At 47.7% G+C, this 26,974-nt stretch overlaps 2 protein-coding genes across 8 annotated transcripts in view; one reads left to right on the forward strand and one right to left on the reverse strand.

The window, feature by feature from the left end:
- Positions 1-18,264, forward strand: part of ATG13 (autophagy related 13) — a 51,463-nt gene extending 33,199 nt beyond the window's left edge. Inside the window, exons 8-18 of one of the 6 annotated variants that reach the window (XM_038406747.2) lie at positions 331-427; positions 779-877; positions 1,821-1,914; positions 4,709-4,807; positions 9,032-9,142; positions 9,689-9,828; positions 11,964-12,081; positions 12,497-12,574; positions 12,877-12,993; positions 13,524-13,652; positions 14,958-18,264. In XM_038406747.2, the coding sequence (XP_038262675.1) occupies positions 331-427; positions 779-877; positions 1,821-1,914; positions 4,709-4,807; positions 9,032-9,142; positions 9,689-9,828; positions 11,964-12,081; positions 12,497-12,574; positions 12,877-12,993; positions 13,524-13,652; positions 14,958-15,035 (1,160 nt within the window). In that variant the 3' untranslated portion in view covers positions 15,036-18,264. The remainder of the gene's footprint in view (positions 1-330; positions 428-778; positions 878-1,820; positions 1,915-4,708; positions 4,808-9,031; positions 9,143-9,688; positions 9,829-11,963; positions 12,082-12,496; positions 12,575-12,876; positions 12,994-13,523; positions 13,653-14,957) is intronic. The other 5 variants (XM_038406748.2, XM_038406749.2, XM_038406751.2 and 2 more) reach the window with 5 other exon arrangements.
- Positions 18,265-21,803: 3,539 nt separating this feature from the next.
- ARHGAP1 (Rho GTPase activating protein 1) overlaps positions 21,804-26,974 on the reverse strand; it is a 41,899-nt gene continuing 36,728 nt past the window's right edge. For both annotated transcript variants that reach the window (XM_038406755.2, XM_038406754.2), the window contains exon 13: positions 21,804-24,661. In XM_038406755.2, coding sequence (XP_038262683.1) covers positions 24,482-24,661 — 180 coding nt within the window. In that variant the 3' untranslated portion in view covers positions 21,804-24,481. The remainder of the gene's footprint in view (positions 24,662-26,974) is intronic.

The following is a 26,974-nucleotide window of genomic DNA, read 5'->3' on the forward strand; positions in this document are numbered from 1 at the left end:
GAATTGAGGTGCATCTGTGTGGCTTAGGACTGGAATAGCAGTAGGTGATGCCATTCAGGAAAGAGAGGCATTAGCAAAGCTACGTGTGGGGCCGGGACTGGAATTGCAGGCAGTGCAACAGGCGAGGGTGACAGTAATACAGATACCACAAGACAAAATATTGCTGCTGTTTTCCCTTCCTGTTTTTGTTCAGAGCTCAAAATGGAGGGATTAATGAAACAGAGTTTAGGAAAATATAATCCAGACCGGGTGTATGGAATAGAAATAAGCAAACTTTATGACCATCATAAGAAACTAGTGAAACTGATAACCACTCTTCTACCCCTTTAGGTTTCCAGACAGTCCGTGTTGGAACAGTGGGTACCCCATTGGGCACCATCACTCTGTCTTGTGCCTACAGAATCAACCTGGCCTTCATTTCAACCAGGTGAGGAAACGTGGTTAGCCCAAAAAAACATCTTCCAAGAAAACAACATTAAACTTCTCATTCCCTGAGCCCTTAAATCTCTTCCTCACATTTCCTCATTCCAGTTTAGGTAGTCCCACATTAAACATCCTCCTGGATCCTCAGGTCTTGCAGAGGGGGAGTATTTGGGTTGCCCTGAGCCAGACTCCAGAACACTATGTCACTGGTTCATGCTTGGAGTTGCAGGGTTGAATTGTGGCGATGCTCTGGTCCCCATTAACAAATACAAGGGACTCTTTGGGAATGAGTGGGGACGCAGTAGAGAGGGGAAGCCAGTCTTATCAATAACACCATTTGCTTGTTGTGTTACAGGCAGTTTGAGAGGACCCCACCTATCATGGGGATTATCATTGATCACTTTGTGGACCGTCCCTACCCCAGCTCCTCGCCCATGCACCCCTGCAATTACAGGTGAGGAAACAGAGTGTGGTCATGGGCTATAAATGAAGGCATTCTTATGCCCAAGTACAGAGCCTTCTCTAGCACCTGCTCACTGGGCGTAGAGGAGGACTGCAGGATCAGTGTCACACTTATTAGAAATGGAGCATGTAAGGAAAGGCAGCATTTTCCCCTCAGATTTAAAGGTTTGAGTGCAGCTAGCCCTCAGAGGAGTCTCAGTGGTCCTAACTCCTTGCTGTAGCATTCTAGATCATTTAGCAGTCAGGGAGCAATCTCCTTTGTGTCCGTGATGGAGTTATCTGATTACATATTGTACAGAATGGAAAGTGTACCAGTTATCATGCAAGACACTTGGTACAGAACCTGGGGTCATGGAAGCATGCATCTATGCGAATTAACATAGGTGCGTATCGCTGTGGGAAAGCCCACAGGGTTGAGATTTTTCCATCCTCAGTAGGGTACATATGTAAGTAATAATGGAGGAAATAAATGCATGAAGTTTGCCTTCTCTAAAATTCCTGTGATGATGATCTAATCAAGGGTAATGGCACAATATTTGGTATTGGTCCCAGGGATTCTACCAACAACAAAGCTGATTCTGTTGGTCAGTATATCAAAACCTTTTCTCTTGGAAAAAGAAACCAGATGGAAGAGGAAGCACCTTTTTCCTTCTTCAGGGAGAACCTCTGGAAAGTTCAAAGCCCAAAGGACTTAAACTCCTGACAGTATTCTCTTCAGCCCTGCCAAAGAAAGAATCAGAGCCCCTTCGTAAATTCTTCTTTCAACTCCACCCAAATACTCTGTCCTCCTGCAGCATCTGAGTCTTACTCAATAGACTAGATGATCACAATGGTCCCTTCTGGCCTTGGAATCTATGAATACTTTTCATTTTTTTTTTTTTTTTTTGGCTTATGGAATATTCCTATCGTGAAATTCTCTCTTCTTGCTGCTCTAGAACGACTGGTGAGGACAATGGGGCAGCATACCCATCAGTGGAAGACTCCCAGGAAGTGTGCACTACCTCTTTCTCCACCTCCCCTCCATCCCAGGTAGGAGAAAGTGAGCTCCTTCAGTCCCAAAGGCAAGTTGAACAACTAATTCCCTTTTAGTGCAGCTCAGCATATGTCCTCTGAAGTAGCAGGTGTACAATCCAACAGTAGTATGCTGTGTGTTCAGTCTCTGTAATTTTAAATTTGTTTACTTATGTATATGTATTGCCCAGACTTTGCTCCCCTCTTTGTAAAACCCAGGTGGATGCTAATTCCAACAAGACTTCATGGGACAGAAGAGACTGATTTATGAGGAAAGATTCAAAAACTAAATTGTGTAGCTGGGTTAAGCAATGACTGAAGAGGAATACGGCAGTCTACAGATATGTCCAGGGGATAAACACTACAAAGAGACGAATGAATTCAGATAAGGCCAGGCAGTATAACTAGATGTAATAGCCTCGAGTTGGGAGGGAAACTCTCAGGAATATCAGGAGAACACTTCGCAGTCTCCTAGGCTGTCACTATTCTAGGAAAGGGTGAAAGCCCTATCACTTGGAGCATCTAAAACTAGACTGGACAAGCACTAGCAAGTACCTGATGGGGAACAGTTCTGCATTGATCCTTGGGGTGAATTATATGGGACCTAGTAGACCTTAGAATTATATGGGAACTTTTCTAGAGCTGGTTGAAATTTTCCACTCATTACAGGGTCTTTTTCATCATTTTTAAACTGTTCATGAAAAAATGTCTATGGAAAATTTTGCAAAAAATGTTTAGAGATGTTTTAAAAATGTATTCATTTTTGTTTATTTAAATCTGCATTTTCTTACTGCAAATGCAGTTTTCAATAAATGGAAACATTTGCATAATTTTTTTCATTTAAAATATCTCTGGAAACAATGCAAAAAACAGAAAATGGGTCCATTTTGAACCCTACAAAATGAAAACAACTTCAAAATTTCTAGCAGTTTTCTTACCCCTTTTCAACCAGATTCATTCTTTTTTTTTTTTTTTCCTGTCTATAATTTCTATAGTTCTCTAACTAAAGCTTGGTCAGATTATCTATTCTCCTGTAGCTTTAGAAGTTCAAGAACATTCAGTCTAATTGTCCACAAAATTAAGTATCTCTGGTGAACTTTAAGATCTCTAGTCCATTTTTGATGTGTCTGTGTTACTATGGACAAGAGTGAAATGCAGTTTGAGAATGTTTTTTGCTTTGGGGTCACTTATTGCCTCAATGTGATCAATCTGACAAACTATTAGTAAATATATTTAATTTGATAAATGTAGTAATAAATCTATTTCAAGAGGCCTCTCCTGTGCCTCACTGATATTTTGATGACCAGTTCACCCAGCAATGTTGAATCAGAGAGGGAGTGCTCTTGGTAAGTCTGAGGGAGTAAAGCTGTTGGTGGTTAGATGTCCAGCACAAGAGACTTGTTTGAGGCTGAGCCCCATGCTCTCTGCCTTTCAATAAATGGTGTTAATACATATTAAAGTTCATGAGGACATTTGTACTGGTCCCTATGTCAGTTACTGATAGCCAGAGTTAGTTACATAATAGTAACAATGGTGCTAAATAAATTGCCACCAAGCGTCTTTCTGGACGCCATGAAGCTTTCTAATATCGGAAGAAAAGCTCTCTGAAACAATCAGTGCTTTGAGGATTGGTGACTAACAGCAGCCTCTGGTACCACTGCTCCATGGCTTATAATTTACATACATAATATGATCAGATGTAAAGCAATTGTCAATCTTTCTGGCCAAAGGCAACATTTAAAAAGGCACTATAAGGGGACAACATACATTGAAAAAAGACAAATCATCTTTATATATTTATAAACATCTAAAAGTCCAGATCATATACTGAGACCTGCCTCTGCACTGGAACCTGTACATGCAGCCTGTGGGGGCCCCCCCCCAAGCTGCATCCCACATTCCTACTTAGTGGAAGGGAGGCTCAGCCACTCTGCTGCTGGACCTCAAATAGGCCTATCTAGGGATCCATGTATTGGGAGGGGGTAAACACAAGATTGTTGGAACACCTCCTCCCCCCTTTAGCCCTGTAGAGTTTACCAGAAAAGATGCAGACTACCCTGCATTGTATTTTCCGTGGAGAACACCAAAGTGTTCAGGGATTGTACCTGCTAATGTGATTCCAATGGAACTGTGTTTCCAGGAAGCTGGGAGACAGACCTGGTGCGGTGGGATTCCCATGGATGGTCCACCCCTCTCACATCAGGCACCCTCTGCTAGACAATTTTTAATTCCCCAAATTGCCAATTTCCACTTAAGGCCCTGCTCCACTTGCTGTGTTCTGGTATAAAAATTATTTGGATCATGGTAGTGCCCAGAGGCCTCAGCCTGGATCAGGGCCCCATTGGGCTGGGTGCTACACAGGGACACACAAAGACATGTTCCCTGCCCCTCAGAATATACAGTTTTGGAAGACTAGCTACATCTGAAGGGGAGACCATCAAAATAGAGACAACTTGTATGTGTTCAAATCAAAATCAGTCTCAACTGTTCCTAAAAGCCCCTCAACCTAGTCTTGGTGAACTGGCTAGCAGTCCTAGTAAGCTGTGCAATGGAGCTTTTGGCAGTTGCTTTATGTCTAATTCTCTCTGGAGTTGTGATGGGGAGTGGTTCACTGCAAGACTGACTCCTTTATAAATTAAATGAATTTCTGGCCATACTGAGAATATTACCGTGCATAAAGCTGTCTGATTGCTCTGGCCATAGACGCTCCTCATTAGTGGTCAGTTCATCCAACTCTTTTCAGTTCTTCTCTCAAGTCCTTTTCTCTTTCTTCCTTCCTTGTTTTCCTCTGTGTGTCTATGTATGTGCACAGTGTGTTTTTACTGTCACTAAGGCACATTTTCAGACCCCTCCTCCTGTGGTGATGGACACCTTGAAGGTCCCTATGATGGGACTGGCCTTTTCACATCAAGTGAGTTTGCAATAGAATACAGTATTTATGGCCGATAGTACTTTAAAAATGCAGGAAGGTACAAGTTTGACTATCCAGAGTGTACATTGGGAAATAAATCTGTTTGCTGCTTCCTTATGCTGAAGAAGTTGGTCAGCCCAAAATGGGATGGGCTTTTTATTTTGGTTAGATTTGTTCACAATGTCTGTGATTGGGTTTTTTGTTTGTTCAAAATGGTGCTCTAGTGCTCTTTAAACTAAAAAACACATGCAGCATAGCACTGAGCAGCAGCCCTATAGGAAGCAACCAATGCGTGCAATTTGAGACGTCAAGGGGGGAAGAGCGTCTTCTCAAGGTATCAAAGGGTCTTGACTGCAGTGGGTAGAAGAAATTAATTTATCAAAGTGCACAGTGCTTTGTTGGCTGGCAGGGGCTTGGGAAAGAAGCAGCATTCCTCACCTCTGCAGGGTACAGCATACCTCCTGTGATACCAGAGACCACCTAGCACACAGGAGGCTTCATGTTGACAGGCTATAGAGGACTTTATGCAACTTTTCTTGGAGCAGGTAGGGAGTAAAGAAAAGGGAAGGGGTGTCAAAGGTCTTAGAGGGCAAAAATGAATTGAATGCCCCATCTTGACAGTGTGTTTTGAAGCATTTCAATGTAAACATCTGGGGTAAAATCCTGACCCCTCTGAAGTCAATGGGAGATTGGCCACTAACTTCAATGGAGACAGGATTTCACCTGTGGTTGTCTAGGGCTCAGATCCTAAAAGGTATTTAGGTCCTAACTCCCATTTAAATCAGAGTTAGGTACCTAAATATCTTTGAGGACCTTGGCCTAGTTCTCTTTCCCCAGTCAGGATGTTTGCTTGTTACTCACGTGTTCAGACTGAAGGAACTTAGAGACCATCATCTGTTACCCATGTGACACAACAGGCATCAGTGGATAGTGCTTGAAGTGTTCTCTCATGAGTAGCCTCTGGCTCTGGAACCTGCACCTCCTGTAATGTGGTGCTTGTTCTAAGAGTGTTCAAGTTGACACTGTTAACTTGAAAAAATCCCACCACTCTCTGAAAATGTTTGATCTCTAGTTTTTATAACACCTAAGAGGACTAGAAAGATGTCTGTTTTCTACTTTTGTTTGTTTATTTTGTGCTTGTCACACACTTTTTGTGTAGTCAGTTTCTATGTCTCCCCTGACTAGTCAGGTAGGTTTCTCCTGTAGGTATGGATCTTTCACACAGCAACAGGGGAGAGAATCATTTTTATGGAATAGGAACATTTTATTATAAAAACACAAACATTGCTGGGAATCTCAGCGGCAGGTGCAGGGCTGAAGTTACTTTTAACTCTGCTTTTAAAAGTGAATTAAATTTCAAGTTGCAGTGTCTGGTGAAGAGGGACTGGCTGTCTTAACTCACAGTAAATCACAGAGTAGTGATGGGAATGGATGTCTGCATGAGTTGGGGGACTTTTTAAATAAAGAGAATGTTGGGCCAGTTCAATGGGGAATGGCCCCTAGAGTTCCCGGGGGACTGGGGAGACTCTGGGGAGCAGAAAGCCCTATGAAAGTCAGAGTAGCATCAGATGATATTCCTAGCAAAATAAGAGTTCTTGAGACTGGGCCAGCCTGGTTTGTGAGAAGAGACCACTCCATCCAGCTTAACCCAGACTCTAGAAGGAGCCCAGCCTGATATCTGTGGGCAGCCCTTAAATTGTCAGGACGCCACCTCAGAAATGTCAGCACTCAGAGTACTGACTCACTTGGGGATTGCAGTGTTGTAGCCATGTTGGTCCCTGGGTGGGTGAGGTAATATCTTTTATTGAACCAGCTTCTGTTGGTGAGAGAGACAACCTTTCAAGTTACCTCTTGGAGTTCTTCTTCAGCTCTGGGAAAGATACTGAGAGCTGGTCTACACTGGGAACTTATATTAGCATTAGCTACATCTCCTGGGGTGTGAAAAATCCACACCCTTCAGTGATGTAATTAAGCTGACCTTTCCCCCAGTTTAGACTGTTCTAGGTCGATGGAAGTGGAGCACCTACACCAGTGGAAGAACCTTTCACGTCCTGGGGGTCAGGTCTTGTGAAAAGTGTTCACCCATGAGTGAAATGGTGTTTTTGTCTTTTATAATTTTTCTGGGTTAATTCAGTTAAGAGCGTAGTGATTGTCTGGCTTCGCCCCCACAGTTGTTTGTTGTTAGGGCATTTAGTGCACCAGATGTGATAGGCATATGTCGGACCCACCCATCATAGATTTCCACCACAACTTCTACAATCATTACCCCCCATCTATCAAACTGTCTCTAGAACACTCCTGCACAAGCATCAACTTTCTGGACACCACGATTAGCTTCAGTAATGGCATTCAACAGACCAATATATAAAAGAGACTCCTGGATCACCCTACTTGCCTTCACAGATCCAGTAACCACCCAAAACACAACAAGAAATCTGTTACCTACAGCCAGGCCCTCAGATACCATAGAATATGCTTTGAGGAGAAAGTCCAGGATACATACCTTCACCAAACAAGGACACTCCACCAGAGAAATAGATCACATCATGGAATGGGCCACCCAAATACCCTAAGAGAACCTGCTTCAATACAGGGAAAAAAACGAAAACCCTCCAACCACACACCTCTAGTTGTCATCTACCACCCCACACTAGAACCAATATAGGGTATCATTAAACAATTACAACCCGTATTTGATGGGGACCACCTCCTGAAAGAAATCTTTCCCCAACCCCCTCTTCTGGTTTTCAAATAACCTCACCAAGCTCATTATCCGTAGCAACCCAGAGACTAGGATCCATGAACTCAAAGCAGCACTAGACCCTGCCATAACAGATGCAAAACTGGCAGACATTTCTCCACTGCTACAATGATCAATACCCTCTACAACACACCTTTCAAAATCCACGGGTCCTGCACATGCCTATCACAATATGTGATGTATCTGATGCAGTGCATTAAATGCCCCAATAATAACTATATGGGTGAAACCAGGCAATCACTACGCTCTCAAATGAACTCGTATAGGAAAAGGATAGAAGACAAAAATATCATATCACGGGTGGGTGCACACTTTTCACAAAGTGATCACTCTATATCTGATCTCTCATCCTCAAAGGAAACCTTCAAAAGACGAGCCTGGGAGCTTAAATTTATAACTTTGATTGACTCTAAAAATCATGGTTGTAAAAAAAAAAAAAACCCACTGGATTTATGGCTTATTACAACAATTTGTAACCTACTGCCCTCCCCTTTTCGTCCTGTGACTACATAGATGTTAGCAAGCCACTTCTCCTGAAATGTTTCCTTAGAATATGTGTTAATTACTTGTGCTAAACAATCTGTTCCACCTTGTATTTAGCTGTGACCTGAGAACCTTTCCCAGACTTGAAGAAGAGCTCTGTTTTAAGCTTGAAAGCTTGTCTCTTTTACCAACAGAAATTGGTCCAATAAAAGATATTACCTCACCCACCTTGTCTCAATTGAGGATGTCATGTGATACATGGCTCCTAGCAGAGTGCTGCTTCTGAGGTCAGAAGAACAAATGGGATTCCTATGGATCCCACTAACTGTTTCTAATTAGGATCAAGAGATGGAGAAAGAGGTGGCTGAAGATGGGAAGCATCTTCTGGTGCTCCTCCTTCTTGTTGGGTTTGGGATACTGGGAGGAAATCTTGTGGGGCTTAGCTTGCTGGTTTTCTTTTAGCTAGCAAGATTGAGGGCCTATATGTCCTATGGCCAAGGTTTGTTTACTTTGATTAGGTGGGGGGTGTCCCTCATTCCTGCTACCTCCCTCTTTGTTTGCAGTAAGTATACTGAGAGCTTGAATCCTTGATGAGGTGGCTTTAAAATGCCAGTGTTTATATGGGTTTTTCAATGAGTTTTTTGAAGTGGTTGTGCTGGTCCTTTCTCCAAGAGCTGTCATGCAGGCTTTCCCCTACATTCTCTCCCATTCAAACCAGTCTTGTTTTAAGGCCAAACCTTCATCCTCTTTCTGTTACAAGGCTGATTTGTTTTAAAATATATAAATTAAATCAAACCTTTGGCGTTGGTTCCCATATAAATCTTTGAGGCACTCTGCTAGCCCAGAGCCATGCTTGTACTGTACCTCTGTGACATCTCCTGTTCTTTCTCCAGTGATTCAGATAACTATTCAGACTGGGGGGGCTTTCCCTCTCTCCTCTCTCTTTGCCCTCTTTTTGTATTTTTTCTCTTGTTTCTTAGCTTTCCAGCTCTCGTCTTTCCTATCAGCCTGCTGCCCTGGGAGTTGGATCAGCTGACATGGGGTATCCAGTAATCTTTGCTAGTGGTTTGAATGCTGCACATCCTCATCAGGTACTCTTGGAGGTTGGGAGAATGAATGTGGCGTGCACCGCAGCCACTAAGCGTCACACAGATAAGACATCCTTTAAAACCATTGCATGCCTCTGTATGCAGCTAGGTCAAGAGTGCAAAGGATCTAGAGTAGTAAAAAAAAAAAAATGGTGCTAGCAAATAAGGCAGGAAGTAGCTTTACGATGCTCTTGGAATCACCTGAAGTGGGACTTTAATCAAGGTGTTTTCCACTGGGTAGAATGGAGACATTGCACTGAGAACAGGGTAAGCCTGGGATAAGTCTGGAGAAATGGCACTGAATCTGCATCAGAGAATTAGGAAGGAAGTGATGTATGAATTCTTTCATTGGGAAAGTCCCCTCCCATGTGTCTTCCCCTCTCTCTCTTGCTCCCTGTCAGAAAGTCACTGCTGTGCTCTAGCAGGAGTATAGTCGGAGCATATCCATGGAGAGCCAAAAAACTTTTATTCCCAGTATGAGAGAATCAACATAGTGTGTTGCTGCATCAGTCTTGAGATCGCTAACTTGATCATTCCTTTTCACCTTAGTTGATTGTTCCAGGGAAAGAGGGTGGGGTGCCCCCAGTTCCTAGCCAGCCAGCACATGGTACTCAGGCTGACCATGAGAGGATGGTAATGTGCACCCCATTGGATGGAGCCCTCTACTCAGCAGCTACTCCTTCCAGTAGGTAGGTCTTAGTAAGAGGTGCAGCACCTCTAAGAGTTCATCTGTGACTGTATAAAGTTGAATCAAATTTAAAACTGTCTTTTCTTTTAAGAATTTGCAGGGCAGTTCTTTTTAAATTTATCAATAACACTAGATTGGCTGCTCTGCCTTAAAGCTAGAGCTTTCAGTCTGAGCACAGAGAAGCTGAAAAACAGACCAGATCTCTGTTCGAGGTATCTGCTTATACTTTATGGCCCTCTTAGTCTCTGAGCACCTTGTGTCATTTCAATACCAAAGCATAACTTCTGGATCATTTGTCTGATCCATGAACGGCAAGTTGAGGCGGCTTCAAGAGTAAATTTTAACCTTCCAAAAAGGCTTCATCTGAATGGTCATAAAGCATCAGTAATAGAAAACACCTATTTAACTGTTATATCAAGAAACCTTGGGGGCAAGAATCCTTGTCTAACAGGAAACAATGCAACTTTAAACTCCAAATTGCATGAAATCCTAACCTCCCTCTCAGCCAGTTAGAGCTTCCTGTTTGTGTTTCCAGATCCCTTTGTCCCCTGTGGTTCCATCTTCTCTCATGGCCATGGGACAATTGCCATAGAAAACATCTTAACCAACTTGGTTTTCTACTCAATTAAAAAAAACCCTGTTTGTTATAGTAGCACTAGTGCACTGGCCTGTGCTCCTTGACTAACCAGTCATTAGCAAATGGCTAACACCTGCGAGACGACTGAGGACCAGATTTTTAGAGCTTTGCTGAATACTTCTGAAAATCAGGTTTTGAGACTATAATTAGTAGCCACCCACTGAAAATTAACCAGATTAGCACTGGCTGCTGTGATATTGGACTACTCAGGCTTCCCGGGGCCTGGGAAGGAGCATGGTGTTCAGATTCCTGACCCTGTCTCCTGACAGGGAAGATATCCAAGAATTCTGTGTTCCTGAAAGAGTGATGGTGATTGGCAAGAGCTGCTCGAGCTTCCTCGCCATTTCTCAAATTAACCCCCTCATCCCATGCACCTCTTCTGAAGAGCCTTTCCTCAGGACTGGCTGAGGTTTTCTGCCCTACTGATGGGGGTGGTTCCCTCACAGAGCCAAGTAGAAGGCTGCTCCACAGCCTTGCAGTCTCTATTGCAGTGGTCACCAACAGGTCGATCCAAGAGGATCTCCCAGTCGATCATGATTTCCGGTGGCGCTGCAGCCCCACACTGCTCCACGGCCTCAGGAGCCAGGGGGACAGGGGTCTCCCTCCATGCGCTGCTTCTGCCTGCAAGCGCCACCCCTGTAGCTCCCACTGGCTGGGAACGGGGAGCTATGTGGAGTCATCCAGGGGCGCGTTGGCCCCTTCCGGGAGCAGCGTGGGGCCAGGGTAGGCAGGGAGCCTGCCTTAGCCTCACTGCGCCACCAACCAGGAGCCGCCAGAGGTAAGTGCTGCTTGGCAGGAGGCCGCACCCCAGCCATGAGCCCCCTCCTGGAGCCAGCAGCCCTGAGCCCCCTCCTACATCCTATTGCCTAGCGCTGACCCCCCGTTCCCTCCTGCACCAACACTATGCCCCAGACCTGACCCCCCCCCCCCAGAGCCAGCAACCTGTACCCCCTCCTGTACCCCTAACACTGTGCCCCAGCCCAGAACCCCTTCCTGCACCCAAACTCCCTCCCACAGCTTGCACCCCCACCCCCTTCTGCACCCCAACCCCCTCCCCCAGGCTCAGCCCAGGGCCCCCCTCCCACACTGCAAACCCCACAGCCCCAGCCTAGAGCCCGCACCTCCTCCCAAACCCCTACCCCAGCCCAGTGAAAGTGAGTGAGGGCAGGGGAGAGCGAGTGACGGAAAGGGGGGGGAATGAAGTGAGTGGGGTGAGGCTTTGAGGAAGAGGCGGGGCCTCGGGGAAGGGGTGGGATAGATCCTGAGTTGCTCTTAAATTCAAAAAGTGATCTTGGGCATAAAAAGGTTGAAGACCACTGCTCTATTGCATACTGATGGCTGAAGGGGAAAACAGTGTCTGGCAAGAACAGAGATGCGTCTTCCCTCCCCTTCCTCCCTACACTAGGAGAGGCTGTAGAAAAACAAGGGAATCTTGACAAAAGAATGTGGTTTTATCTAAATTGTTTATGTGCAATGAGCTATCAACCTTTCTTCCCCAGTGAGGACACGGAAACCGTATCAAACAGCAGTGGAGGGAAGAGTGGCTCCCCACATGATCTCTTGGAAACCATCTTTGTCCGGAAAGTGGGGGCCTTTGTCAACAAACCCATTAACCAGGTAACTTGCAGTGATCGTTCTGAGGTGAACTTATGATGCGCTTTTCTTCATGCCACTGTTCCTCTTTTCCATTGCTGGGCAGAGGGGGCCTGGCACTGCATCACCAAGGCAGCCAGAGGAAACGGGAGACCAGACTTTAGCAAGGACTGCAGGTTTCTGTATGTGGTGCTTTACTGTATGCTGGGCGCTGTAGGCTCTGTGGTCTAGACCTGTGTATTAAAGGGGAAGTTGACTGCAATCTCTCCGATGTTATGCCCTCTTAGTGTAGCCCTTGGGTTCCAGTCAAGTTGCCAGTGTGACTTTGGTGGGGCAAAGTTTCAGATCCTGACATACAACCTTGCAGTGGGATGGTGCATGTTGGATATGCAGAGAATCTGACTGAAGTGCTGAGGTTCTGCCCATTGAATCTCTCCAGGTGACCATGGCCAGCTTGGACATTCCTTTCGCCATGTTTGCTCCCAAGAACATTGAGCTGGAGGATAATGACCCCATGGTAAGAACCCCCCAGAGCCATCTGTGCGTGTCAAGTTTGGATCCTTCATGTCCTTAGCTTTGCATGCATTTCTGACCAAAGAACTAGCTACTTGCGTCAGCCTGGTTTCTAATAACATCCTTTATGCCAGAGTCTGGGCTTTCCAGAGATGGAAACAGCTACATGTTTAGAGCCCCTGCTAGTCTGTGCTTACAGTCTGCACACCCTTGTAACTGTCACTATGCTTCTTCCCATGCTGTCACAACACACAGATGGGCTCAGTGACAGGATCTGAAACTGATGGACTCTGGTTTCTTGGGCAGGTGAATCCTCCTGACTCCCCAGACGTTGAGTCTCCTTTACAGGGCAGCTTGCACTCAGAGGGCTCCAGTGGCAGCAGCACCGGGAACACACACGACGACTTTGTCATGGTTGATTTTGTAAGTCCATGCAGTCCTTTATCAGCCCAAGCTAGTGCTTTCGCAGAGCACCTGTATCTGGGGTGGGCTGCAGGTGTTGATGTGATGCTGAATGAAAATAAATGAATTTCTCCAAACGGGCTCATTATGCTCCCATATCAAGGACAGGGTCTCTGGGCATCCTTAAAAATCATAAGACATTGACATTCGTAAATCCACAACTTGGGAAATTATTTCCTCCTCCGTTTCTCCACCAGGGCCTGGGTTCAGGTTTTTGTGTTTTCCCTGTGTCCCATACACTGAAAGCAGAGTGCAGATTGTAGGGAAATACTCTGCTTTAGGTACTCATAAAGTCATCAGGGAAACACTAATTCTGGTCATGGCAGGGGATATAGATAATGCTGCTGTTCAATTATTTGACTTAGACTTATTGCGGTAATGTTGAGTTGTTTGCTGGTAGCTGATGGTGCCTTCTGCCTGTGACTAGAGTGAAGGGGGAAATCTGACCGAACTCTCTAAATGGGGATTAATGTTTGTATCTTTTTTTCTAGAAACCAGCATTCTCAAAAGATGACATTCTTCCAATGGACTTGGGGACATTCTACCGCGAGTTTCAGAATCCCCCTCAGCTCAGCAGCCTCTCCATTGACATTGGGGCTCAGTCCATGGCAGAGGATCTGGTATGGGAAAATGGGCCTTTGGTGTGTGGGGGACATACATTCTCACAATGCTCTCCTCCTCCTAGCTTCCTGAACAAGCCAACATCCCATATGAGAGCAGACACCTACAAGAGGGGTTCCTTGTCAATCTGCTGAACATGCCTGTACATCTCGGAACCTGAAACCTTTGGAAGGAACCAGATGTGAGACCTTTTCAGTCTGATTGATTCCTTCTCAGTGCATGTGTACAGCTGTCATGGAGAATATTAGATGAGTTGTTGGTTTGTGCTACATGTGTGTGGGACAGTATTCATGTGCTGCATCGGGTATCCTCTTCCCAGAAGCCATTGCAGCTGCAGGACTCTTCCACTATCCAAGACTATTCCCTACTGTAATAGCCTTGTACTCCCCCCACCCCCCCACTCCTGCATCTGCTAAGCTCAAGGCCCTACAAACTAGGACTAGTCACCGCAAAGGAGTGATTTGGGAGGTCTGTTCTCCCAGTCCTTATCAAGTTGTTCTAGAAGAGAAGAGCATAACCCATTCTCTAAGGTTTTGGGGAGAAAACATACTGCCTTAATTCCAGCCCTGTCCCATCCTATCTGGTGTGTGAGAGCTATTAGCCTGGAGCCTAAAATTGGAGTAACCTGAAATGTGCAGTTTTTTTTACTGCACATGCCGCATTTGTGAGCAAGTCCTTTACTTCGCCCTCCCATTAAATGACTGAGTGTCTGTGGCAGCTTTGAAACATCTGTTTCATCTCCCAGCTGCGTGCTGCTGTCTGTTACCTGGAGGGGCAAATGTGCCATAGTTCAAATCTCTAGGTGAACCCAAATCTAAGAACCGAATGCTGCCTCTGCCACCTCTGGTTTAGTGGCTCACTGGATTTCATTCTGTAGTCCTCGCTGAGAGGGAGCTCCCAATGAAGGCAGTGAGAATGTTGCTTGGATGAATGCAGTATCAGGCCCACCGCCTCTTTAACATGGTTTTGCCTGGGAAAACCATAATGCCTAATGCTAACAGCTGAGTGACTTTATTCAAAGAATGACAAAGTAATTGTGCTGCAGGTCCAGGTTATGGTACACCTGCTGCTTCTGTAGAAAAAACAAACTGGGCAAACTGCCCTTCTCAGGTTCATGTGCTGGATCCTGTCTGATATCCTGCTTCTGCTAGGAGTGGTACATGTACAGGGAAGGAGAGTACAAATCGGAGCAGAGACCTTTGGCCAGAGTTTACTATATACGTTTCCATTGTTTTATAGCTTCCTTTAGGCTGATGCACCTTCTGCGAGTGAGTCTTGATCTGAGTTTTTCTTTGCCTTCACAGGACTCGTTACCGGAGAAGCTGGCAGTCCATGAGAAAAACGTCAAAGAGTTTGATGCCTTTGTAGAGACTTTGCAGTAAAGCTGTTTTCTTATTGCAGCAGCAATGTCCACGCAGTGTCCGTCTTCTGGAGGAGGAAGCCTACAATGTCCTGTCTGCCACTCCTCTTTTGTGTCCCATTTTCCCCCCTGCATCTTGTGGGCTTTGTCAGATCACCTCCCTCAATACTGGGTACAGATTCAACTGTATCTCCCCTCAGCCAGGCCCTGGGATAGTTTTGGACTCCTTTTCCTACTGGCATTTGAGTACTTGTCTATAACGCTACAATAGGGTCAAAAGAAATCAAGCTTTGTTGTTAGTAACCCAGTTCCCTGTCAGTCTTTGTTCAGTGTATGGAGGGGTTTTACGGAAAGCTGCCAGAAATGCTCCCTGCAAAGCCTCTTGCATCACAGTTCCCCAAGATTTAGCTTCTGGGGCACAGACCATCTTTTCTTTGGGTCTGCAGTTGCACTGGAATATAGACAGCCTTGGCTCCGAACAAAGGATCTGGGCAGTGGCATACTCAGCTAGCTTGAGTGCAGGACATCAGCTCTTAGAAATGAGGCATTTCATCCTGTCTTCAGTGAGCGCACGGACTGCAGAGCGCAAGGGGATGAGGCAGACTTCCACCTCACGTACTATACTGTGCCACACCTATAGATGTCTTCACTTTCTGCTTCCAAGGAACTGGGTCTCTGCACAGACTTTCTCTCTGGGGCCTTGTGCTGGGCCTGTCTGCTTGAATCAGAGATGTGAAACTACAGAAGCTATGCGGAAGGGCTTTCCACATTTCCTTGAGTGTAGGAAAACCACCATGCTAAGGTCCCAGAATGTGATTGTACTGGTGCATCTGCCAGTGGCACCTTGGGAGAATGTTAAATTTGTAGTCGCTGCTCTTGAAATGCAGTTGTAAATAAGAATAGGAATTCTATTTCTATTTCTCCAGGGTTATGTAACTAGGAGTCTTAGTCTTTTTTCCCTGCAAACCTTGCTGCTTTATGGTTAATATACAAGACAGGAAATATTTATTGCTTTTAAAGAAAACTATATTAAAAAAAAGTTACGTTTTCATGTACTAGTGCAGGTCATTCGGTCCTGTCACTGCAGACAGTAGTTGTGCCATGGAGCCCTGTCCCATGACAATAGTCTGCCTTTTGGTAAGGAAAATCCAAGATATTTATTTTCAGAAACACTTATTTACTCTAATACAGTGTTGTGTTCTGGGGACTTTTTTCCATGACACCCACATGGGGCATTGATATAATAACATGCACGTGTTGGTGCAGCAGAGTGGCAGGGACTTCCTGAAGAGCTATGTTCTGATAGGCTTGGGAAATAGACTTGTTCTGTTCCTCAGCCATTCAGGAAGTAGCTGGTTCACCGAAGCACACCTTTTGGAAAGTTTATGGTACTCTTTTTAACCAGCTGGCTTATGATGAGCTAAAAGTTTATTTTTGTAATGCGCTAGCCATGAAGTAATCCTTTGAAGTGTCCTTTGTCTCGCATGAGGAAGGGAGAAGCTGTGTAATGGCACTAAGCAGGAACTCGGACAGAGCAGGGCTTGTGTAACTCTCTCTCTCTCTGCCCTTTAGCCACCTGTAACTGAAACTGTAACTTTAGGCTGAGTAACTGAAGAGGAGACTCCTGCAAGTCCCCCTTGGTACCCACAGACGATATTTCTATAGAGTGGTGGGAGTTCTCTGGACTCTGAGGATCCTTGCTAGTTTCCTTACTACTGGTGGAGGTTTTTGACCAGTTTCTGGTCAAAAAAGGCTGGATGTGGCTTTCTCCAGAGCTCAGCACAATTCCTTAGGTTGAAAAGGGAGAGTTGCTAGAGAATGACACAAGGCCTTGGCTTACCAGGTGGCCTCTGCAGCCCTCCACCCTGTGCTGCTGCAAGAGCAAAGAATTGCCAGGACCTGAATTGATTTCCAATATGCTAACATGTTCTTTTGCTTTCTCAGCCCTTGAGTTGACAGGTGTTTGCTGTGCATGATCAATGGCAGTTTTAGTGTATGCTCTAAAGCACCAGGTAGGGGTATTTATAACTACTTGAAGCAGCAAATTCCCCCCTCCCAGGCCACCCACCCAGTCCAACTAACTCCCATATAGAAATAATCCATCCTTGTTTTGCAAGGAGTGATCCAATCTCTTCACCTGTCTGCACCAGTGCTAAAAGGCCTCCCAGTGAAGTGGAATTGGAAAGGCTGGAGGTGAAAATCCCACTATCCCGGTCAGTTAATAACACTGACTTAGAGGGCTTCAAAGCACTTGACAAATACTCCTTACAACCTGCCTATGAGGTAGGTAAGTAAGCTGCATCCCCACAGTACAGCTGTGGGAACTAGACCTGAGGTCAGGTGATTTGTCCAAGGCCACACAGTGAGTAAACAGCAGTGTCAGCAATAGAACCCAGATCTCCTGGCCCCCCCACCCCCCCGATCAGCTGGTCATTCTCCCAAGACTTGTAGTAAGTTTCATGTGGACGTACTCTGGCACCCTGACTTTTAACTTGCAGGCTATGCCTGGGTGAGCTCTCCTGTCAAGCTCTTTGTAGAGGTTAGTAAACTACTGGCATGCATTGTGTCTGCTAGGAAGAAATAGAATAGACCTTTCTGGTGGTGATCCTTCCCTAGGCAGCATTGCCTCTGTATTTCCTCCTCATCTTCACACTGAACTGCTGTGGTATCAACAGAAGGAAAGCCATCATTCCTGTTTCTGTCCAGAAAGCCTCCAGGACCTAGTGTCTGTGCTCAGTCATTTTCATGTCACTTTAACAAGGTCGCAGCTCCTGCATCTCATGAGGCAGAACTTCTGTATAGCAACCATGTTTGTTTAATGCCAGCCAGTGGAAATCTGCCCACCTGGGTTGATAGGGTAGAGCTGGATAGCCACAGCAATAAAGGGGTTCTCTTGGGATGAGATGTGCTTATTCCTGGGCAATCCTGAGAGTTTTGACACCTTCTCCATTCCAAAATCTAGTCACTCAACTCTGTCTAATCAATGCTTTAGAAATGATTGGCCCACAGCAGTTCTGCAAGAGGGACCTAGCTATTGATGCTGTGGCCTGCTGTAGAATTTAATGATGAATATTGTCATTTTAATAGTAAAGGACTGAGCAGATGGCTATGTCAAGGCAGCTTGTACATAGCAGATGACCTACAAATGCTTTGAGTGCAGGGTACTAAATTGCATTGTTTTGGAAATAGTCTCCAAGGCACTTCATGTATTCAAAGAATTTCCAATAAATCTTTTATGTAAGCAACTCTTACCTGGTTGGCCAGGCTGATCCAACTCTTCTGTGAATTACGCTGCAGGTTCTGATGCTGGGATGTTCCCACCCTTATGGCTTTCCCTTCCAACAGCCAGATTTTAACTGCAGAAGTCAGTACAGCTGCAGGAAGGAGCAGGGTTAATGCCTACAAACTTATTTTGGAAGATGGAATGGGATGCAATGAGGAAAGTTATGGATAGAGCCCTGCAAATCCACAGGTATCCGCTTTATATCCATGGACCATTTCTGCAGATAGCAGCATGGATGCAGATACAAATTTGGTATCCACGCAGGGCTCTGATGGTAAGAGCTTGGTGGGCAGCTAAGAGGAACTGGCGCAGATCCTCCACCTGACCTGGGAGGCAGGGACACTGGGCCGGGGACTGCTTGGGCACCATGCCCAGGGCAGGTGGAAGGTCCACCACAGCTGCCAGTGTGGCTCTCCCTGACTTGGCTCCAGCCAGGGAGGGGGGTGGCTTGGAACCACAGCCCGGCCATGGTAAGAGCTGGGTGGGGAGCTGCGGTGCACCCTCCACCTGCCCCGGGCAGGGGTCCCAAGCACCCCCGGGCAGTTCTACAGGTCTCCCTCCTTTCCCCCCAGCCAGGCCAGTATGGAGCCGAGCTGGAGAGCTGCACGGATTCTCCACGTGCCTGTGGTGCGGGGGGTCTGAGAACAGCCCCTGACCATGTCCCTTCCCCCGAGGCTCCTCGGGGGGGGAGAGTGGAATGTCTTGGAGCCTCAGCCCAGCCTCTAGACCAGAGCCCTGCAAATTCACAGATGCGGATATCTGCAGATAGTTTTTTGTATCGGATGCAGATACACATTTGTGTATCCACGCAGGGCTCTAGTTATGGAACAGGGCTGGGAGAGTAAAGGGGCAGAGCTGGCAATGAGCAGGCAGCACGGCTGCTCAGAGAGGCATTACTAAAGAGAATTAATCTAAAGGGGGGGAGGTGCGGTGGTGGCAATCTTTGATGTAACGGAGGGAAAAGGAGCAGCTTTTCCTTGTTTGTGCAATGACATAGCATCCCGTCTTGTACGGCCTGCACTGTTTGTTGGGCCAGTGTGAACAAACATTGTCCTGGTGCCAGCTTCATCCCATGTTGCACAACTTAGGGTAGAATAGGTGAACAGAAATCTAAAGCTAGAACCGGACCAAGGGCTGCTTGTAAATCCCTTTTAGCAACATGCTTACACTTGAATAATTAATTCCCAGGCTGGCTCTAGGCACCAAAATATTATCTTGCTTCTCTAGCTGTGACTTCTCCATAAACAAAAGCTTGAGTGGCAGCACTACAAGTTTCAGCTGGGAGTAAAAAAATCCAGCTGGGTTTAACCTGTTTCCTCTGTCACCACCAGCCCTACAGCTCCTGCAATCAGACCAGAGCTGGCACTTGCATTCATGGGGTGCCAAGTAGAATAGCTTTGAGTGTGCTGTTCTACATGCTGTGGAGGTTGCTCCATAGACACGCCAAGGGCAGAAAACGCACCTTTCTCTCTCAGTAAACAACTGTGCTGGTGACTCAACCAGGAAGGTGTGCTATACAGGGGGTGAATCCGTACATGGCAAATGAGGGGCATTTCTAGATCCCTTCACTAGCCCTTGTTTAATCACCCCCTTCCACGGGCAGCAGCTCATGCAGTTTGGGCAGATGCTGTTCTGAGCTCCTCACCTGCTGAGGTGAGAAGGGAAAAGAATCTAACATCTGAGTCGCTGCAGCTGGATTATAAAGCTGATTCCCCTTCCCTTCCTGCTCAGGTTCAGGAGGCCTGGGGGGCAGGAGCACTCTAAGCACTGGGCTACTGGAATAAACAGGGGCTGTAGCAGCCTTTTTTTTTTTTTTTTTGGTGAGAGCACGTGGACCAGAACAGCTCTAGCACCAGGAGAGGGGGCCCAGCTCTGAGTCCCAAGTGGAGGAAGGCACAGAACTATCTTTTGAGGCCCCACCTCTCTCCTTGATGATAATTCCTCCTGGCTAGCTTAGGCAGTTCTCCGCCCAGCTCTCTGGCCTTTGTGAATCCTGTTCTTAGGCACTGAATTCTCCCACTGCACCATATAGGGAATCTGGTGCCTAACCTGGACTTCAGGCTTCCAGAGGGCAGTAGGGTGCCTAACGTTAGGTTTTGCAGTGCCTGAGTCCCCTTTTTGGATCTAGCACATGGCTCCTGCCCATTGAGTGGGGGAAGCAGTGCTGTCCATAAGTGTGTATACAAGCCCTGGAGAGGCACAAGGAGGATAGACCATGCACAGCTCTGCCCTCTGCTCACAGTTGTAGCTGGGTGAATAACCAGCCATTCTGCTTTCTCTTGTAGATCAGCCCCAGAGGCTGAAGCTTGAAGAAATACACCATGCTCGGGGGCTGAGTTTTGTTTTTTATTGAAATACAAAAAAGTGCAAACTGTGAAATACACGATCGGTGCAGTGTAGAAGGAAATAAACATGGATGTGAATTAATGTCTCAGTAAAAACCCCAGCCCTGTGCCTGCTGAACATCAACTGGAGAGAAGGCAGGGAACACCAGCAACAAAAAGCAAAGCTGTAAATTGTACTAGAGCCCTACTGCTTGAAAGAGCAACAAGGGGCTAGTTTGACCCTCAGAGGTCTCTGCTGAGTCAGCAGAGAGGTTACCAAAAGGCATCAAATTGACCTTGCCTTTATCAGCATCACCCAAAGGCTCTGGTTCCAGAAGAGCGAGGCAGAGGGCTGACAGCTGGGGCTAGTTGTGGAGTGTGTGCTCACAGGCTGCTCAGACACCACTGGAATGAGGGGAGGAGGGAAGTTGGGTGCCGCAGAGCAGGGCACAGAGAGGAGACAAAACATGTCACCCTCAAAGGGCCACTGTGGCCAATATTTAGTATGAAAGCCATGCTGGGGAAGGGGCTCTTGGTCAGCTGTACCCAGGAGGAGGACACACTATGGGAGACAAATACAGAGTAACCATGGGCCCCTAACCTGCTACCAACCACCTCTTACAGGCAGCAGGGACTAGAACCTAGTCTCTTAGGCCAAGGTTGGGCCTCTAGCCACTCCAGCTACTGGCATGTTACCTCCCTCCTAGCTCTGCCTTAGGCTGTACACCCTAGGAGGGCAATTCAGTCCTGAGTTAGTTGGCAGAGACGTGGACTCGGTTGCCCACCTGCCACCCGGCATGGGGAGCCAAGGACTGCAGTCAGGCCAAGGCCACAGCTTCACACACAAGCCACAAGAGTAGTAGTTTCAGAAAAGGCATCCCGAAAAATAAATTGCAGTAGCAAAGTAGCCAGCGCTGCTGTGCCTGTTCCAAGCCTCTGGCAGTTTCGGGGAAGCAGGCAGGGGGGTAGATAAAGGAATGGGAATATTTACACGGGAGTGCTCCCAAGACCTTGCGAGCCCATTCCCACCATCTGCAGTACCAACAGCCTGACCTTTCTCCAAGTCCGCTCCCTTCCTCATGCAGGGCTCTGCCCCAGGAGCAGGAATTTGCAGTAGGTCCCGTTACGCTCAATAGGAAAGCCATAAATTCAGGAATTTTAACTATATAGAATTTTTTTAAAAAAAAGTGTCTCTGGGGAGCTAAGGAAATACCTGCCCCAAGTGCAGCCTCAGCCTGCCCCTGTTGCTGCCCAGCCCTGCTTTTCTCAACACCGCACAGGTCAGGATTCAGTACTCCCAGCTGGAACTCACTGCAGGGAGCAGCGGCTGAGCCTGTAGCCAGGTCCTTGTGCCCCAGCCCAAGGGGGAATTTCTGTTCTAGGCTACTGGGCTTATGATTCCGGTTGTTCCCAAGGAGACCAGCAGATTTTTCCTTTCCTCTGGGCAGATCTAGGCCAACAAACATTTAGCTGTGGCCCAGATAACGTCAGCAAGCCCAGCCTAGCTTGGCTCTGAACTACATGCAGGAGGGGATACTCCCTTGAGATGGGGAGACAGAAGATGTGATACAGGGTCACACAGACAATACCCCATTCCAGAGTGTCCCACTGAGCATGGCCTAACAAAACTCATGGGGCAAGTGTAGGGCTCTTCCTACACTGCCCCCCCACCCCAACTTCAATAGGAGCACTGAGTCCCTCCAGCTTTCCCAAGAAGCCTCAATGGCAGAGCTACCCTCCATGCTGGATCTAGCAGAAGTCAAGGTGAACTAGAAGCCCTCTGTGACCCACCCAAACCATCACTATGGATTTATTCACAGCAAAGGGCATTCGTGTCCCAGCCCAACAGGCAGAAATTCAACTCACACAGCAGCATGTCCAGATCCAGGCCTGGTCCCTCCCCTCCACGGGCCCTTCAGCCTCCCAGAGAGAGATTCACTCAGTACCCAGGGTGGGATGGGCGGCCCCAAGCCATGCACAATCTGTTCTCCAGCACTCAGAATTCTCTGCTCCTCCACTTGCCCATCTCACCCTTTTGTGGGTCATCCCAAGAGCAGCCAATCAACCAGCAATAGCTAGAGTTGCCGAGCTGGGCCTGGGCTCCATTGCAGGAGAGAGTTCTTGCCAATCCTAGGTCCCTGCTCCTAGGCCTGGCAGAGGAGACCCCATTCCTGTTGTTGATGCTCATCAGAAGTTTGTCTATTTTTAAACCAGGGCATCAGCCTTTGGTCAGTTTCTAGGGCAGGTTAAAATCCTATTAAAAGCAGATCAACTGCCACTTTATAAAATGAGCTCTGCTTGGTCTCAATGTTTTCCCACTGCTGTGGTGCAGCTGGGACCAGGACTGGCCAAAGGGAGCAGGGCACAAGAATTATGGGTCTTGCGGAGTGAGGCTAGAAACTTAGAGTCTTGCTCCAGTGTGAAAGCTCCTCTCTCAAGGGAGCTGCTCTGTTCCTGAGCCTGGCCTGTAGAGAGCCATCTCCCTCCCTCCCTAGCACATAAGGGTGCATCAAAGTAGTTCCCCTGAAGGGGCGGAACCGACATATGGGGCAGTGAGGAGCTGGGCTAGGGGCATGCTGTATGTTCTTCCCTAGCAGCTTTGGCACATGAGACCTCAGCACCTGGGCAGGTTCCTCCGATCCAGGCCTCTCACACTTTGGCTAAGGTTGGGCCTCAGTGCACAGGCCCTTCCCTTCAGGCCACATTCTCACTTACATTTTTGCTGAATAAAATTCCACTCAGCCCAAAGTCAAAAAGCAGCTGGGCTCAGGGGCTGGCCAGCAGATAAACAGGGGACCCAGGAGTGTCCCTGTGTGGCAGCCACGAGGAAGGGCAGTGTCAATTGTGGGGTTTGGCAGTGGGGAGTCAAGTGCCACCAGGGCACTTGTTCCGGGCATGATTCCAACAAGCTCACTGATCACAGAGCATTACAAAGGGGACCCCGCATCCCCATGCAGCGCATGCCCACTGAGGCCGGGTCTGGAGTGAAACCCTCCCACCAAGAGCCGAGGACAAAGCCAAGGAGACCATTACAGCCAGAGCAGAGTAGTCCTGGGCTACCATCCACCACACACCCCATGCCCAGCACAGCCCTCTTAGTGAAGGTGAACAGCACCCACAGTGGATGCTAGCGCCCCTTGGAGAGGCATTACTGGCTCCTCGGGCTAGTAGTGCCAGCAGGGGGTGGGGCTAAGCCAACTCCCCTCAGTCACAGAATCTCTGGCAGGGCCCAATGGCCCAGCCGCCCCCAAAAGTCAGTTTCTTCTTCACGCCTGCTGCAAGCCAAGGGGAGGGTTGGTGTTAGCCCAGGAGTAGCTGGTGCTGTCCTCACTAACACCTGAAGCACAAGGCTTACCTGACCTGCTCTGGGTGAGGGCAGGGCGCCAGGACTCTGCACTCAGCTCCTGAGAGGAGGAGCTGGCACAGGGAGCCTCCTGCCACACAACTCGAGCCAAGTCCTGCCCAGGTGATGCAGGCAGAAGGAATGAGCTGGGATCTTGGGGCATTGCACAGAAGAGGGGTTGCTGAGGGGGAGGAGAGGAGGGCAGAAAGAAGCCCGTGAGGGGAAGGAAGGAGGGAACAACCCCCAGTAGGGCAGCATGGCCAGGGATGAGCTGCACAGAATGGCCATGGGGACAAGACTCCACTCCCAGGAATGGGAAGACGAGCTTCTCTCCCCCACCTCTGGCAAATGGTTGCCTGCTCACTCACTCTCACACCATCTCCACAGCCCTCACTCAGCTCAGCGCCTGCAGCTCCAATGGACCCTCTGTGCTGAAGGCTCCTGGCCATGGCTCCACGACAAGGTAGGAAGAGGGAGGGGGAAGGTGGGCACAGTGTGCTAATGTGGGCTGGCCCGGCTCAGGCCTCCATGTCCTGGAACAGCACCCCCTGGTAGTCCAGCAGGAACTTGGTAAAAGTGTTGATTGGCTTGATGGCCTTGAGGGTGATGGCTACATCCTTATCCCACAGCAAGTTTGGGCCGAAAACCACGGCCAGGTTGGTGTTCGTCATCTTGTTTACGTCACTGTGAGAGGAGACCTGTGTGGGAGGGAGAGAGGACCCCAATGACTCAGAGGAGCAACAACAATATCAGCGCTCTGCCCTCCCTGGTGCCTCACAACCCCTCGGTGGGGTCTCAGGCGCCTAACCTAGAGGGGGAAACTGAGGCACATGAAGCAATACAATGCTTCTCCCAGGAAGGAGAGGTAGGCTTGCAATGAAAACACTTGACTGGGCCTCAGGGGACCTGGGTTCAATTCCCAGCTCTGTCAGAGACTGCCTTTGAGACTCTGGGTAAGTCGCTTGATCTCTCTGTGTGTCCATTCCCCACCAGTGAATAGGGATGACAGTCCTTCCTTTCTCACTCTGTCTTGTCTCCACGGCAGGGACCTCTCTCACTGGGCCCTGAGCCTGGCTCTCTAGGAGGCACTGCAATACAGACAATGACAAAGGCAGAGCAGGAGAGATTCCAGCAGCCATGAGCCCAGGCCTCTGCTCTAACCACCCTCTAATTTAGCTGCAAACTGAAGAGCAACGTGGATGTGACCCTAAATTATCCCAACCTTCCCCAACTCTGGAAAAGCTGGAGGGGACTGATAGGCCTGGAAGGGGTGGGGAAAGCAGGGAATAGAGTCCAGGGTCCTGCCCTGGCCCCCAGGAACTGTCAGGGAGGGACTGCTAGGGTGATATACAGACCCCAAAACCTGCAGGGCTTTTGAGATGGCAAGTGACACCCTGACATATTCTGCACCAGCTGGCAGGCCACACAGAGACACCTTGACCCAGCAGGTGCTGTCATCCAACATGCCCAAAGCACTAGAGGCTGGTTGTTTCTGCCCCTTTTGCTGAGGATAGACTTGGCTCAGTAGAGCAGCTTCCACAGCAGTGGGAAGCTCCCTTCCAGTTCAATAGGGCAGGATCTGGAACTCATTTTCTATCCCATTCTCACTGCACACCTGTTTCTGGTCTTTACCTGTGTGATGTTCTTGACTTGAACTGGAACCATATAGATCATTGTTGCAACCAAGGTCCTGTAGTGGCACCAAATCTTATATAAAGGGGGGTCAAATGAGGTGTCTAAGACAAGGTTATGGTTTGCTGGTTATGATTATGCTATCTGTATATGTGTATCATTTTTATAGTTGAAGTTATGAATATTGGCTCTATACTGTCTGTATTTCAAACTTCTGCTATGCTTCTGGGCGACACCCCAGACATGTTGGTGTCAGCTCTGCCTACCCAGCTTGATGGCCCATTAAGGACCATCAGTCATACAACTGACCCACTGAGAGCAGGCAGACATGCCTTGGGACAGAGCAAGGTATGCAGGAACATGCCTATGGACAGAACTCTGAGGTTTTTCCAGGCTATGTGATAGACAGCTTGTCTTTGGAACAAAGAAAGACTACATGGCAAGAGATTATAAAAAGCTGCTGCAGCTCCTCCATCTGGTCTTCAATCCTGCTTCTTACCTCTGGAGGAACTTGGCTACACTGAAGCTCTGAACAAAGGACTGAATGATCCATCCCAACTGTGGATGTTCTCCAGAGACTTGATTTGAACCTGCAGTTTATTCCATCATTGCTATAAGCCTGAACTAAGAACTTTGCCATTATTCTATGTAATTGATTCCATTTAACCAATTCTAACTCTCATCTATATTTCTTTCCTTTTATGGATAAAGGTTTAGATTTTAGATTCTAAAGGATTGGCAACAGCGTGATTTGTGGGTAAGATCTGATTCGTATATTGACCTGGGTCTGGGGCTTGGTCCTTTGGGATCGAGAGAACCTTTTTTCTTTTACTGGGGTATTGGTTTTCATAACCATTTGTCCCCATAACGAGTGGCACTGGTGGTGATATTGGGAAACTGGAGTGTCTAAGGGAATTGCTTGTGTGACTTGTGGTTAGCAAGTGGGGTAAAGCCAAAGTCTTCTCTGTTTGGCTGGTTTGGTTTGCCTTGGTGTGCATAGAAACCACAGCCTTGGGCTGTAACTGCCCTGCTTGAAGCAATTTGTCCTGAATTGGCACTCTCTGTTGTATCCCGCCAGAACCAGCCTTGTTACAGCCTGCACCAACAGGAGTTTCACCCTGTCTCAGCTGCTGTCCTGCCTTCTGCCCCTCACACCCAGTCCCAAAGGGAGGAACTACCTGAGCTTGACACAGCAGAGTCGGTTCCAACCCTTGGGAAAGGGAGACGGAGGGATAAAGAAGCATGGTTTCCTGGCCCAAGCCGTGCTCCCTCTCAGCTGGGCAGCGTGTGTTGGGGAGGGAGGGAATGGGCAGTAACGGAGCTGGGCCCAGGTGCAGTGAGCTAAGAGGAGACCCCGCCCTTAGCACCAAGTGGAGCAG

Source organism: Dermochelys coriacea, chromosome 6 (genome assembly GCF_009764565.3).
Source record: "Dermochelys coriacea isolate rDerCor1 chromosome 6, rDerCor1.pri.v4, whole genome shotgun sequence".
Lineage (NCBI taxonomy): Eukaryota > Metazoa > Chordata > Testudines > Dermochelyidae > Dermochelys > Dermochelys coriacea.